The sequence below is a fragment of the Struthio camelus genome, chromosome 1, assembly GCF_040807025.1.
Source record: "Struthio camelus isolate bStrCam1 chromosome 1, bStrCam1.hap1, whole genome shotgun sequence".
NCBI lineage: Eukaryota > Metazoa > Chordata > Aves > Struthioniformes > Struthionidae > Struthio > Struthio camelus.
In genome coordinates, this window is record NC_090942.1 from 60,744,181 (window position 1) to 60,759,403 (window position 15,223).

Here is a 15,223-nt window from a genome sequence, read left to right on the forward strand (position 1 = left end):
TTGTATTTTGATCCTTCTCCTGAATTCTGTCTCCTCTGGCTGATTGCTCCTTCGTTTAACAGGGACGAATTGGGATAAGTGTGACAACACCCCCTTCCCTAAAAAGAGAGAAAACTGCGCTGAGCACCCACAAGACATTCCTTTGCTTCGAGGTGTCCTCAAATCAGGGTCCTGCAGCTGCTCAGCTGGCTCCATTATCAGCAGGAAGAGCAGCTTCTCAATTGAATTATTTCACTGCTCCTCACAGCTCCAGCATCTGTCAAGAGGACTGCGTGAGCCTCCGTTACAAGGGGCCTGTGCTGCTATTGTCCTTCAGAGCAGCAGACAATGCAGAGATCATCATAATTATAATTCTGGGGGCATGCAGATGTCCACTGAGCTGAATGCTGTACTAATACATAGATAATGACAGTCTCTATCTAAAGAATTTATAACCTGTGAGGTAGGGACAGAGGTTCCAGCAAGTGCATTGCTTTCTGAAGAGACGTTTCCTTAAATTAGGGATGGGCCATTCAGAGCCCTTTCCCCATTCTTGCAGTGGCTGTGGAACTAGCCTGTGAGCTTCCCCTTTTCCAGGACTCCAGCCTAGCATCTTTCAAAGGGACTTATTAGCAGCAGACTAGTAAGTTTTTGGAACAATGTATGTGCCTGAAGGCCTTTTGGAGGGACAGGAGCAGTGCAGTGCTGAATGTTTTACACCACAGAACATAGACAATCCCTGACCTGCAGGGTTGCAGACTCAACATAAAAACAGGGAGGGGAAAAGATTGTATGAGGGTGACAGATTGAGTCCTAGGTGTTAAGGACCTGTAGAGTCATATTTATAGTTTGTGGCTTATCTGCTCTCCTCACTCCACCATGCCAGCTTTTGTTTCTGTGTTAGGTTCCCTGTTAGTTCTAAATCTCTTCCAGCTAAAGGAATTCTGTACGTAAGCATCACATTATTTTGCTCTTACTGTATGCGTGTCATCCCAAACAGAATCTCAGAGGGGCCCATTTCCAAGTAGAACAGCACTGTCACTTGGCACAAAGATTTACTACTTCAGCACTCTCCAGCGATGTACAGGCACTCCCATAATGAGAAAGGAGCAGCCATAAAGCTGCTTCTGCACCTGCCTGTCCAACATGTACTACTGTTTCATAGATATCTCTGGGACAGCACTGCAGCCTTAGCAGCTTCATTTTGCACGGTGTTGTTCAAAGAGTTGGTTTCTGATAGCATCAAGATCCAGCAGTTTTGAGACTCTTCCAGGTTGATCAGATTTTGTTAGGTGAAGAGACACTTACAGAAGAGAGCGCGCTTGTTTATTAGGACACGTGTGTTCTCACCCATAAATTTCTTTCCCTAACAGAGTATTTTGCAATACTCTGCCTCTGTGCTGCAGATACTCTACATCTCTGCACAGACTCCCTAATCTACAAGTAACTGGAGTAGGCAAAGCAGGAGAAGCTGGGCACCACTTCTTTTAAAGCCACCATGCTCTGGAGGAGCTCTGTGGCTGTTCCTTCACTGCCCACTGTCTTATACAGTCTTGATTGAAGAGGCAATACAACAACAGGTATAGTAGAGCCTGGTAAGGAACGCAGGAATTCTGTCGTTGGAGGCTTCTTCTTGTCATTTGCATCCCATCCAAACTCAGACTTTTTGAGAGTTCAGATGAAAAAAAAAAAGCTGATATCTGAGTGGTTAGGGCACTTAGTTTGGCTACAAAACACTGAGGTTCAAGTCTCTTTTCTTCCCAGTGCCTTGTAGGAGCAGATACTTGGGTCCTGCATATCTTACACTAGCGCCCTCAAAACTTATCTGCAAAATCAAGTGTTTATCTAGCTTTGCTCTGATGATCATTTACATAGTTATAAAAACGGAACAGCTCTAACAGGAGAAACTGAAACTTAGATGAACTATCATTTTTAAACAACAAAAAATATTGTCAGAAATCTTGGTCAGGTCTAAATATATAAAATTAATGAAGTAGTTTCAGAGGAGAGGAAGAATTAGTACAGTGTCTCAAACTTTGTCAAGGAGAAGCTAATTTGCATAAAAGCATCTCAAAGCATATGGAGTTAGCATGTCCATTTTCACACCTGGCCTATGAAAGACACCACATTCTCCCGTTACTGCAGATTTCTGAAAACTTTCAGACAGTTTTGTTGTTGTAGGTATGTTAGTATACAGGCAAAACAACATATGTATCCCGAGGGGTGCTTTTGTGAATATAGCTTATTCCAGCACCCAGAGTAAGATAAATTATAGGGGAAAAAAGCATGCATTTGCATGGATGCTTGAGGCTAATGCTGTCCGCAATCACAGCTGTGTTGGTAGCAGTCATACTGCTGCAAACATGAGTTCAGGCATGACTTTAGCACTGTTTCTCCATTATTTGGCTTATATGCAGTAAAACATTTTAAAAGAGAAAGCAGGTCCTTCGTAAAAACAAGAAAATGCAAGTTAAAAAGAGAAGGCTGATTTAGCATAACTTTATGGGTTTGTTGTTGATGAGGTGACTGAGTCAGTCACGTGACTGAGCGTGTTTGACCGCAGAGGTATGAGAGATGCATTTGCAGGAGGGTTTGGGAACACCCCTCACAGCTGGTGTCTTTCTCCCCTAGGAGTACGAGTTCACAGTGCTGCCCAACGCCTACATGATCCACATGCCGCATGCCCCCAGCTTTGACATCACGAAGTTTCGCTCCAACAAGCAATATCGCATCTGTCTCAAGACCCTGAAGGAGGAATTCCAGCAGGATATGTCACGCCACTATGGCTTTGCAGCTCTCAAGTATCTCACAGCAGAGAACAACAGCTAGCACAACAGAGCCCCTTTACGGGAAACAAAGACACCGAAGGGAGGAGCCACTTAATGTTTGGGGTCCAGTCTTTAAACTTTGAACTGAGAAATACTTTCTGTTTTTATAGCATACCTGGCAATTCTAACAGTAGAGATTTGAAGTGACATGTCTTCAGACTATGCTCATTAGCCCCTTCCCTGACAACCCCAGGCCTTTCAGCTTTAGCATTCATGAGACGTGAATGAGAGGGGCCAGCCACACTCCCGTCGTACCACAGGAGGTGGGGAATGGGGATGGGCTGGGAATGCTGTTCTCTTAACTGCGGAGCAAAGACAGACCTTCAGAGTAGAGGATTTCATGTTGCTATTTAATAATTTGACATGCTTTTTATCTGTAAAGGAAGATCTTCGGGTCGCTGTCCTGTGACTTTCAAATCTGCACTACTCTAAAAGGGAACTTTCACCTGTGAACTTTCACAGTGGCCCTTTTAACATGGATGACCTTGTTTATGCAGGATGAGCCAAAGGTCTGAATTAGTCTTGAAAATGAAGGGGACGCTTATACAATACTGCACTCTAGAGAAGGTGTGTTACTGGTTTAGATGTGTACATGATATCTGTTGGTATTTTATTCTCAAATTAATTCTGTTTTATCAGGAAAATCCTCTAGGCCCTACCCTGCCATTTCCCCAGTTCTAAATGCTGTTCCTTTCCTTGCCAAGGAAATGTCACCCTTCGTGTTCCTTTTCCATCTTCAGTTCTGGTAGTCCAGTAAAGGAGAACAATAGTTCTGCCAGAATGTGAACAAAACTTGTTAGTGTAAGGTCTGCTTTCACCTGAGCAACTCGTTCATGTGTGTCTCGTAAAATAAAGGGCCTGGCTGTAGCTCTTTATCTTTTTTAGGCAAGAATTGGATTTTCCATCAAAGGCATTTTGTGCTGGGGGATATTGACCTGTAGACTCTTTCAGTGCATGTCCATCTGTGAAGGCATTGGGCCTTGGGCTCTAAGTGGACTTCTTTGCTGAACAGGGAATATAAACAAGGCAACTAGTAGCCTGGGTGCTGTCCTGCTGCCTGCTACCAAGGTCTCAGAACTACTTCGTTAAAGGAGTTTATAAATAAAAGGAGCAGAACTGCTAGGCATAAACTCCCCATTCGAGGGGGAGAAGAGAATGTGTTGGGAATCTGCGTGTGAGTGCTTGCTTGAATGTAGGCTGGTCAAGTTCACAATGTGGATACACACAGGAATATTCTGGAGGGTGGACAGGAAACCTAACAAGCAAAACACAGAAAACAAGACGCTGGACTTCTTTTTCTTTATTCTTCAGTATTAATGTTGTGTTTACATTGGATAAGGAGATGACGTTTAATGCACTACCCCTTGCGGGCTACTTGTAATTTCTGTTGCAGTGTTAAACAGAGAAAGCAGAAACGACTCAGTGAGGAATGTGTCTCTCTCCCTACCCTAGACCGTACTTACCGATCCCACTGACTAGGCTGTTAAATGGATCCACATTGCATTCTGCTCACTTTATTCCATTCTGTTTTTCAGCCACTGGATCTTCTACTATCCTCCCCGCCTGATCCCTCTAGAGCTTGGTTTATTTCTAACCTGACATTTTGCGAGAGCTTTCTGTTACAGTGGGAACCGCGCAGTTAAACCAGACATTTAAACCACAAATATCAGTTCCTCATGCTGTGTATATATAAGAAAAGCCGAAAAAGGCAACATCTTTGACAAGAAATAAAAAGGGGCAGGAAGCTATGTGTAATTGTTATATTTTCCCCTGGGAGTGTTGGCTGCATAGGAATACATCACTGCATAATTTTCCAAAGTACTTTTCTTCAGTCGTTAATGGCGTCATTTAAAGATTGGCATAAAAACCTGTGAAGAGCTGGGAAGAAGTGAAATGACTGCTCAGTCCTGGCTAAGATATATTAAAAAAAAAAAAAAAAGCTAAATCTTAACTCCTCAAGTCCCATATCACTCACCGTTAAGGGCCCAGGTTGGTGTGACTATTGCAAATGAGAACAACCCTGCAGCGCAAAGACCTGTTGATCATATAACGTGAAGAAAGACATCAGAAGCTTGCCCTAAGAGAGGCTGAACGCTGGCTGTAACCCACATAAATTTCCAGTCAGAGCTTCAGTGTAACCACCATTAAGTTTTATATGTACATAAAACTTTCATTTCCAGATGTGCATCTGTCCTTGGCTTAACAGTGTTGGCCAGAGATGGAATAAATTACCTTGCGACAGCATAACCTGTGGCATGGACCTGTACATTACTGGGGTGTGCCATTATCAACGCTAATGTTATCCTCTCCTTGGTGGTCATGAGATGGGGATGGGGGAGTGGGGAGGTAATCATTTGCTACTTTCCTATATGTGCAGCAAGTTGTGAGACCTCCCAGACAGGCTTAGGTATGCTGGCTGGTGTAACCAGCCCAGAGATTGCTAGTAATTTCAAAGAGCCCATTCTTTTCCTTATAGACACAGTGTGACTTTTATCTATCATGTCATGTTTGTCTACCCGCTTCATAATTAGAGAGGTGAGGGTGCTGGTTTTTTAGTACATTTCAGTCAATTTACCTGGTAGCAAATTAGGCTTACTTGCCTGTCTCTAACTGCCAGGACCCCTTCAACACCATGAAAAAAACCAGCAACAGCAAAAATCCCCAACCCGGTTACACCCCTGACTGTCTTCCAGTCCTTTGTTATAGTAGATGTTTGTTAGCAACTTTGTTACCTAATTCTCAGATTTCTTCTGAACTCATCAAGAAATATCAGATAAACCTGGTGACTTAATGCCTTTGATTTATTGATTTGTTCCATCAACTTCTCTCTTGAGTCTTCAGTCTATGTCCTCTCTTTATCTTTGTTATTTGGAAAGTGCAAGTCTCATTTATTATCACTCAGCATCCTCTCTGGTGAAGACTGATGCAAATAAATCATTTAGATTCTTGCCGATGTCCTTATTGTCTTTAATTATTCCCTCTGCTTATTGTTTGGGGTGGCCTACCAGTTATCTCAGGTTTTCTGATTTTGGTGTACTGAGCAAACGTGTATTTTCATTTTTAACTTTCTCCTATTTGCTCTTCAAATTCCCTCTTAGCTTGCTCAATTTCCATCTTAAATATTATACACCTTCCTTTCAGCTTTACAAAGTTTTGATTTCCATTCTCTGAGGGTTCCTTATTTGGTCTGAATAACTTGGAAATTTAGAATTGAATCATACCAGCATTTCCTTGTCCTTGTCTTTCATTTATCTAGGGAAATACCATACTACTTTGCTGTTCATAAGCCCCTTCCATTTTGAATCTCAGAATTTTAGTTTATTTATTTAGGGCTTCTGATTCTTCCTTTAGAAGAAAAAAAAAGGTCTTTTTTTGTTTTTAAATTTTTGTATCTAATTTAACCCAACAAGGTTTTGTGGTGTTGAATTTTGAAGTTGTGTTTTTAATCTTTCTAAATGCTAACCTCCTCCTAGGTTCATCCCATAACCTCCTATGGGATCAGAAATAAAATCCTACAAAATTTTTGCGGTCTTCTAATTTGGGCTCTTGACTTGACACATTTTGTTCTGTATCTCCCTTTTCCTCTCCATTCCAAAAAATGTTACCTCACTTGAGTCACTAGAGTGTTTTCAGCCCAGCAAGCCTCTTCCAGCACCAGAATCTGAACTGTGTATTTCCAAATCCAGTATCCCATCACCTTCTGACATCCTGCCACGTTTCAGCCATAATCACCTATTTCAAATAATAATATGCTGGCAGGTGCCTAATCTTCCCCTTTTATTTTCATGCTTCTCCCTTTGATATAACAGGCTCTTTGATTTAAGTTTTAGCCAAAGCACTTAAATGTATTTAATTCCGTACTGTAATACTTTAATTCCTTCAGTAATTTACCTCTGTCATCACAATATGTACCTTCAAATGTTTGGCTGTAATTTCCATCCTATCATTTTTCTGGCTAAGCGTTATCTAACTTTTGCCTATCTGATAGCCCTAGAAAATGTCTTTGTTTATCTTGAAGAGTCCTTAATATCTATCAGAGGTTTTTCCAAGTTCTCATTTCAGTAATTCCTTCCAACCTTGCCAGTTTCCTTTGTGAGCAATCTGGTTCCACTTGCTGTTTGTGATTTTTATTTTATTTGTAATCATCATCTTGGACTTAATGGCATAAAGCAATTAGCAGCTGTACCTGCAGTTCCACCACATTTTTTAGTTCTCATATCAGATATGCTCACATTATTTCTAAAGTACTGATTTTTTACCTGATAGGCGTCATGTGGTTTGTAGGTAAATCATAAGCTGCATTTTCCTTATACTGCTGCAAGTGAAGGCACTTTGTAGTGTTACTTGTGGGAGCTTTTGCAGCAGAGTAAGCCCTGTGTTAGAGGGAAAAGCTCAAAAACTTTGTCAGGGTTGTAGCTAGTGTTTCTCTCCGCAGGGGAAAATAAGACCTTAGCGCAGCTGAGCCATCAGTTTTACAGATGCCCTGCACAAAACACATTGCACATTATTTTCCGGTAGGTATAATTGTACATCGTCCAATTAAATATGAAAAATACATTTTTAATGTTCTCATTTTTACATGCAATTCTATCCAGAAGATAATGTGTTTCCTTCTGTATCTTGCCAGTTTCCCCCATTACTGCCGCCTGCCTAATAGCCCCATCTGTTTTTGGCTGAGAAAGATTAATGACCAACAGCACAGGGAGTCCTGGCAAATCAGCAGAGATATTACTCTTAGGCATTGCACAAGACATTCCTTCCTGCTCTGCCAGATATTGTATGGGTGTTCTCAGGTTTCAGCGCAGCGTCAGGAGAACACAGCAAGCTCAGCAAGTGAGGTGAGCATCGTTATTTATGAACTTCAACAAGGCCTAATATATTAGATGGTGGGACTGCAAAAAGATAATGTATTGTTGTTAGCTCAAAGACTATTTCAACTTTAGAAAAAGAAAGCAGCTAAGTTTCTGCATCTCCAATAAACAGGACTGCAACAAATAAGTCACTAGTAGACAAACAGCCAATAAACTATTATTTCCCATTACAGTATTGAAGATGCAGAAACACTGATGGGTAAATGAAGAAATTTTTATATTAGGAATTCAAAATATATATTTAGACTATGCCTACATCCAAACAGGTGAATCAGGGATTATTTGAAGAATATTACTTTGGTTCACAATATAAAATTAAGTTTGGGAAAGCTTCTGGTTGTGTACAGCAAATTCGGACTTGCTAGAAAGTGTTAGGAAATTCAGGAAATGCTTATGAATATGGATTTAGAAACACCCAGCTTTCATAGGAACTTGTTTTCACAGGTAGATACACATCAGGATGCAAAAGATTTGCAATCCAGGTTAAGAGTGTATTATCTTTTCAGTCATCTTGTACTATAGTTTCCACTCTAAGGATGAGAACAGCTTCCTGACTCCAAACTGATTACTGTTTCAGTAGGGTGAAAATGTCCCCAACCTCTGCAATCTACAACATGAATTCATGGGAAATCACTGTGCAGTTGGCAAAGGCTTCATTTGAGGTCCAGAGACTATTGCCACTAGATACCAGATTTCAGTCCAAAAGAAATAGTTCTGACTTTGGGCTGATTCTCTAATCAGATACATAGGCAGCACCCTCACCTAGTGTATTCAAGAAGTGCCCAAACAAATAAAGCAAAGTAATTCAGGTTAAGCAAAACCTATTCCTCGTTATTATGGCCACGTAATTCTGAGACAATGGACATGTGCACCTTAACACAAACCGTTATGTCACAAGACTTGCTACAGTTGCAAAGTCAGTCATGCAAAAGTTATAAGATGGAAATTCAAGTTGCTGGTAAAACTGATGCTTTGCTCATACAACTTCATTCTGTCCCCTGGCACATATGTATTAGGACATAGTCTCTAGTTACACAACCATTTGCTGGGATTTTTTAGAGAACTCCATTCCATGCACAAACCAGATGGTACACAGGGAATGAAGCAGCTGGGTGATATTTCCTTTTTTTCTTGCTCTCATTGATTTTTTCATAGTATGTTAACTGCCCTGATTCTGAGCAAAGCTAGACTTCGTTGCTGGGGTTCCCTCCCTCCAAAGGATAGGTTTAAACTGTGATTTAGGAAAATCAATTGTCCTCGGTGCCCACAGGCTTTCTGAGCAGAATGCCTGCAGTTCTGTTCTACAGGCTTTCCTTATGTGGAGGGATCCTATGGAGCTGATGGAAATGACACGCTCAGAGGGCTCATAGCGCTCAGCCCTAAGCCTAGGAGTGCCAACAGCTGAACGTGCAGGAGTGATGAATCTCAGCTCTGACCAAGCCTACAGCAAGTCTACCATCCCTTTAGGAGAACTCTTTAAAGGCCGATCAGCAGTCTGTCAGAAAAGCGGTGAAAATATTGCATAAATAAGGAGTTAGGGGGAGCAAGTCTGTTGGTTTAAATAACCACAATGTCAGAGGGATGAGGAAGATCCTTCAGAAGATGTGTTCATAGGATTTGTAGGATTGATTAAGGTCATCCAGGATCTGTGGCATTTCAGTTTTAAACAGTGGCTTGTGTGGCCCACCTGTAGTCAATTCTATAAGTTGTTGTAAAATTCATGAAAGTCGGCACTGAGATTGCACCACCTTCAGTGCAAAGATGTCCAATCTGTTTTGGTTCTTTGGGTTCCCACATTGCTTCTCTGGTGATCATAAGGAAAAAGTAATAATAGCAGCTTGATAACAGTAGCGGGCTGAATATCTAGTCTTTTTAAAATTGACTCCACCTTAAATCAGCACTTGAGTCAATGAATGGTTGGGGCAAAGCTGAAGCTAGCAAGTTTGGTAGAATTTCTCTCTTTCTGATTTGCCTGTGGATTTGTTGTTCGAGCAGCGCTCTCCAACAGTGCAATAAGAAAAGGAAAAAACTATCCAATGCTGATTGGTCTATAAACTCTTTATCCAGTCAGAACTAAATACCAGCAGCAGGAAGGAAGCAGCACATCTGTCTGCTTTGAATTTTTTTAGATGGCAATAGTGAGTTTGGTATTAAATTTATTTTCCTAATAGACTTTGCTGGGCTTTTCTGCATTTTAGGTGGATACTCACAGAGGGTGACAGAGGCTCCTTGGGGTTACGTCCAGATGAGACTGAGCAGTTTGCAGGTTCAGAATGTGAGCAGGAGATGTGTGTATTTTCCCTTTACATCTTGCCCAGTGTTTACTAATTATATTGGCTGCAATTAATCTAGTTGGTTTGAAACTCAGTGTTCAGGCTGAGCAGCAAGTTTCTACTGTCTGTGTTGTGTAAGTGAACAGACAGATGAACAAAATGGAGCGTTCTGTTCTTAACATCGTCTTAACAGAGTATTGTTTGTAGTGGTTCACATGGCTCATGGAGAGTTTACGTCTTTTACTTTTCACAGTTAGGGTTTATTCAAAGTACCGCAAAGGCAATCTCAAAAGAGCAATGAGTTAGTTTTGTAAGGACCCGCAAGGATTAGCATTCATGGCGATTCATCAATGCAGAATATTCACCAGGTTAACCTGCCAGCTTTCATCGTGAAAGCAGATAACACAGGCCCTGTCATCTTCTTTCTGATTACACTTAATAGAGCAAAAGAAATGCATGTAATAAAAACAACCCTCTGAATCAGATCACGTAGGACCCAAATACTTTATAAGTAGTTCTGCTGCTTTCATTACCATTTTCATATATGAAACTAACAGAGTTTGCAAGGCTTTTTTTTCTATTTTCTTAAGCTGATACTGCTTTCTTCTGCATCAATCAGATTTGCAAACATTACAGTGTTTTCTAAGGCAAAGAATAGAACTGAGGCGTCATTGAAGTGTCCTAAGCATTGCTCTAGTAAAGAGATGGCCTTTCCTGTTGCGTGGAGGATTGTTCTTTGCCTTTGTACTGTCACTGGTTTTATTTCTATCTTAGCAGAGTCTCTTCTTGTAAGTATGAAAGACCACTGGCTTGTGCTATCCCACTGGGTGAGTTCATTACTAAAGCAATACTGACACATTATGCATCTGGCATGGCGCCTGGGCCTCCACATGAGTTTATTCTGCAAGTTTTTCCTATTTCAATCTTCAAGTCTAAACCTGAGAGGAAATTGAGCACTTTGAAGCTGTAAGAATGGGATCTTTGTGTTTTGTTTTATTTGTAACATACTTACATTGTTTAAACATTTCTGTCCCCTACACCTGTCTATGCCTCTCTATATATCTTCCAGAAAAATACTGTTTTGAGAGAAAGAGAATCATTCCCAGTAATCCAAGGGGCTTGAAAGCAGCAGCATTTGTAATGATACGTAACTTACTCAGACCATATATTTTTCCACAAGCTTCTATAATTTACAAGTTTGCTACGCTTTCTGTAAGGTTCAATTTCATGAGCCTTCTTCAGGCAACCCATCCTAGACTTGCCACTTTTTCCCCCATTGCCATCCCCCTCTACCCCAATCCATGTTTGTACCAGGCTTAGATGGACGTTGGCAGATATTTTAAAGACAGTATAGACACTTTCCACAGTGCTGAGAACTTGTTATGACTATTTCATAGAAAAAGATGTCTCTCAATTTCTGAGTCCCTAAAAATAGTAAGAACTCACTTTGAAAAAAAAAAAAAAATCCCAAATACTTGGGCTGCTATGGAAGGGGACAGATAGGCTTAGCTCTCTAATATGTTTAATATCAAAAAGAAATCAGATGCTCAGTGGCACATCACTGCAACTTGGTAGCCACGCTAAGATGGTGATGGTGATTATTTGTCACTGCAGGAGAAATGATGCCAAGTGGATCTGACAGCAGTCATTTGGTCTTAGGTCATAGGTTTTACTTGCCTTACACTTTGTGAATTGCCTTTCACAAAGCCATCTCCTAGGAGCATATTTCCCACTGGACCATCACTAACTAGCTTGACCAGTCTGAAAATACTCCCTTTCCTTCCAAACTCACTATAGATTATGTTAGCATCACTTACTCTGTTTCTCAGCCATTCAGCAGAAGTCCCACAGCTTGAAGAAAGCTAGCAGGCACTGAGCGTATGTAAAAGGCAGCAAAGTGATCTAAATATCAAATATATTTTGTAGTGCCAGAATCCCTAGGTTTTTGGGTGCCCAGCTGGAAGCCTTCAGGCCAGATTCATCCCGTGCAACCTGGCAGCTGTCTGAGACCCTTAATGTTGGAGTTGCTCCCCTATCAACAGAGTGAGATGGACCTGTGTGGAGAGCACTTCTGCTCATGTAAGCTCTAACTCACCTTCTGCTCCCAGACCAGCAGGACAGACTGAAGTGCTGATGTTCCCCACTCCAGTGCCTCAGGTGCACACCTGCCTGATGCAGCATGGGTCAAAGCTGGGCCTGGGAGTCTTTTTTAGAGCTACCAAAACCCACTTACACATTTGTGAGTGTGGGTGTCAAAATCCCCTGGAAACTAAGCAGTACGTGCTACAAGGCTGCCCACTCAAAATTAGCTGACAAACTTGACAACAACAGCCTATACAATGGAAAAAGCGTGGGTGGATCAGCCATGGGAGGGGAGTGATTTGTGGGCTCTGGAGACTGCGAGACACATTGTGATAGACAACTTGTGCGAGCAGCCAGGGAGACACTGGCTTTCAGGATAAAGCTATAAGCTTCATAATGATTGTTGAAATATGACCCAAGGCATGGCTGGTCAAGCTGCGCAACATTCATTGCATCGTATTACCACTGTGTTACTTTGCTGCGAGCGGTGGCAGCATTTGCAACGTGTCAGCCAGCACTTTTCCAAAAGCGCAGGTAAGGAATCTGTAAGAAAGAAGGAAAAACCCCACCCGTCCATGTGTGTCTCTTCTTAAGACTCAAACCTCAGTTCAGGACGAAGGTAATTTTACCTTCTCGAGAGGCAAATTGGAATGTCGTGACCTTTACGGTGAACCAGGCATGAAACAAGGCTTGTCATTTTCTTGCAAGGCTTGTTGCGCCGAAGGGTTTTGAATCTTAAGATCACCACCCTGTCAGTACATTACCCGACTGGATGGCCTTCTGCCTGAGCTAATACTGAACCCTTCTGTTTCTCTCTCCAGGTCGAGGAAAGATCCTTAAGCAACATTTCGGGGAAGAAAAAAGAAAGCGTTTCTTTTTGCCTTTCCCCTGCCCGCGTTTCCCAAGCACCTCCCCCCTCCAGGGTAGTTAGACTGAGGCAGCTTGCATTCAACACAAACCACCTAGTTTACATGTATGCTTCAGTCCGTGTGTAAGTTTTCTAGGTGACAATTTTACTGGGGAAAACGCTCTTTAGATTGTGTGTGCAAAATAAATGGCTTGTAAATATTAAAAAAAGGTTAATTTTCAGTTGTGCAATAAAACTGTGAAATAATCCTCTCAATTCCTTTCCAGTGTCTGACTTAACATGTGCTGGTTTCAAGAGCATACCAGCTGTTGTTTCTTCAGATGGAGACCAAAAAAAAGAGAGGTCATGGGTTGTCTCCTTTTCATCTTTAAACTATTTATTACTTTTTCATTTGCACTGTCTTTCCCTTTAATCTGGCTTATTCCCCATACCTGGTTCAATGAGACCCATTAGTACAAGGCTGTTCCCACTGAAGACAGGTGAGTCCCCACCTGCTTAGAGTTAATCCTCTGATTATCTGCTTTACTCGGCCTGGACCTTCTCCCTGCTGTTTATTAAGGCTTTCTGTAAACAAAGACAAGAATTTGGCAGCTGGGGGTTCATTCTGTTCATGTTTTAGTGTGACAACAAGGAGATGGATACCCTACAATGAACAAAACCTCACCAACACCATGAAAGCAAACCCAGCCCGCAGGTTAATATTATAAGTGCTTTATCTGCTAGTAAGCATGGATTTTCCGTTATAGGGGAAGCTTTCTCCTGACAACAGAAGAAGCTGTGCAAACAGCGGAAGCCTTCACTTTTCCATTAATTAACCACTGGTGATAGGATTTTCAGATGCTCAGACCTGCAATTGCATCTACCATGAGCTCACTTACAGCTGGTACTTCTTTTAGCACTAGTAAGTATAGCTGTAGGGGAAACCCCCTTCCTCCCAGCTGCTCAGCAGGTCTGAGGCTTCTGTGCTTAAGAACTTCACTGTTGAGAAAGGAGATGGGGCAAGAGTGGGAAGAGAGGTCAGCTGCTTAATCCTCCTTTTTTTTTTTTTAAACTAAATGTTAAAACAGAGTCTACTATAAAAGTATTTTTGCCAGGGATATCAGAACAGAATTTATGTTTTTAAGGACATTATAAAATAACATGTCCCTGAATGCAGGATATGGAGCATCTATCAAAGTTAAATAGAATCTGAACAAAGACTAATGTAAGTTGGAACGCTTTCCTCTTTTTCTGGTGATTACACAATCAGATGGGTTTTGTGTAGTGCAGGAAGAGACTGGGAGCCCAAGAAAACTTTAGAAGGAGAGAGATTTCTAGGTTTGTTACAAGAAACAAATACTTAGAAATGTACATTTAGGTGGAAAAAGATTCAAAGAAAAGGAAGATGAAGGGCTAGCAATGTACAAGTGGGAGTTTTATAAGCTGAACTCAGCTCTCTTTAGAGAGAAAGGGAAAGCCTGCAGGTGTAACTCCCTTCAGTTCCTTGACTTTGCAGCAGGGCAAAGCTGCTTTGCACTACGAAATGAGTGACTGAGCAGGTGCAAGAAGTGAATGGCATTAACTGTGTAAATAGCAGATGATTTTCAATAATCAGGCTTCCAGAAGGGATCCTCTGCCGATGCCATTTCCATATTACTCACAACTGTTCCTATCCATCCACCTCTTGACAAATCAGCAATAATGAACAGCACATCCTCTGGAGTTTATGTCAAATATTAATGCTTTAGACCAGATGCAGTAGGGCAGATTACAGTATATTTACCTTGGGGCTGGGAATTATGTTTCATCAAAGGGAGCCAAGCTGGGTTCCCAAGACCCAAGTAGGGATGGGGCAATACCTCACTCCGCAGCACCCTTCCTCGAGGCTCTTTGAATGGTTCTCTGTGGCACTTGTATAGCTACGTTCACCTTCATGCTACTTTTAAAAAAAAAAAAAAAGAGTTAGCTAGTGACTAGAGCATGCAGACAGAAATGGGATGTGTGTGCCACCTCAGGGTATGTTATCCCGCTCAAGGACCAGGTGTTACTCAGGCTGGTGATATCTGTGAGAGTTCTGCCGCAGATGTAGCCATTCAGATAAATGCTTTTTATGCTTTTTTTTCTTATTCTGTCTACCTAATCTGCCACTTGCATTTGTCTTGGATTTCCACAGATCGAATCTGGCTACCTGAAAAATTCTGAAAATTTTTGTCATGGCAATTTTTCATTTGAATATTAAAAAAGCATAACATGTTTTTTCAGACCAAGGCCAAAATGGGGTGACAGTTATCCTTACACAAATAATGCCTGTGGTAAATCCAGCAACATGAGCTGCTCGCTAGA

At 41.5% G+C, this 15,223-nt stretch overlaps 1 protein-coding gene across 5 annotated transcripts in view; it reads left to right on the forward strand.

Moving 5' to 3' along the window:
- Positions 1-13,159, forward strand: part of LARGE1 (LARGE xylosyl- and glucuronyltransferase 1) — a 293,776-nt gene extending 280,617 nt beyond the window's left edge. For 3 of the 5 annotated variants that reach the window (XM_068943748.1, XM_068943754.1, XM_068943747.1), the window contains one exon: positions 2,611-13,159. In XM_068943748.1, the coding sequence (XP_068799849.1) occupies positions 2,611-2,808 (198 nt within the window). In that variant the 3' untranslated portion in view covers positions 2,809-13,159. The remainder of the gene's footprint in view (positions 1-2,610) is intronic. The other 2 variants (XR_011141149.1, XR_011141148.1) reach the window with 1 other exon arrangement.
- Positions 13,160-15,223: the final 2,064 nt, after the last annotated feature.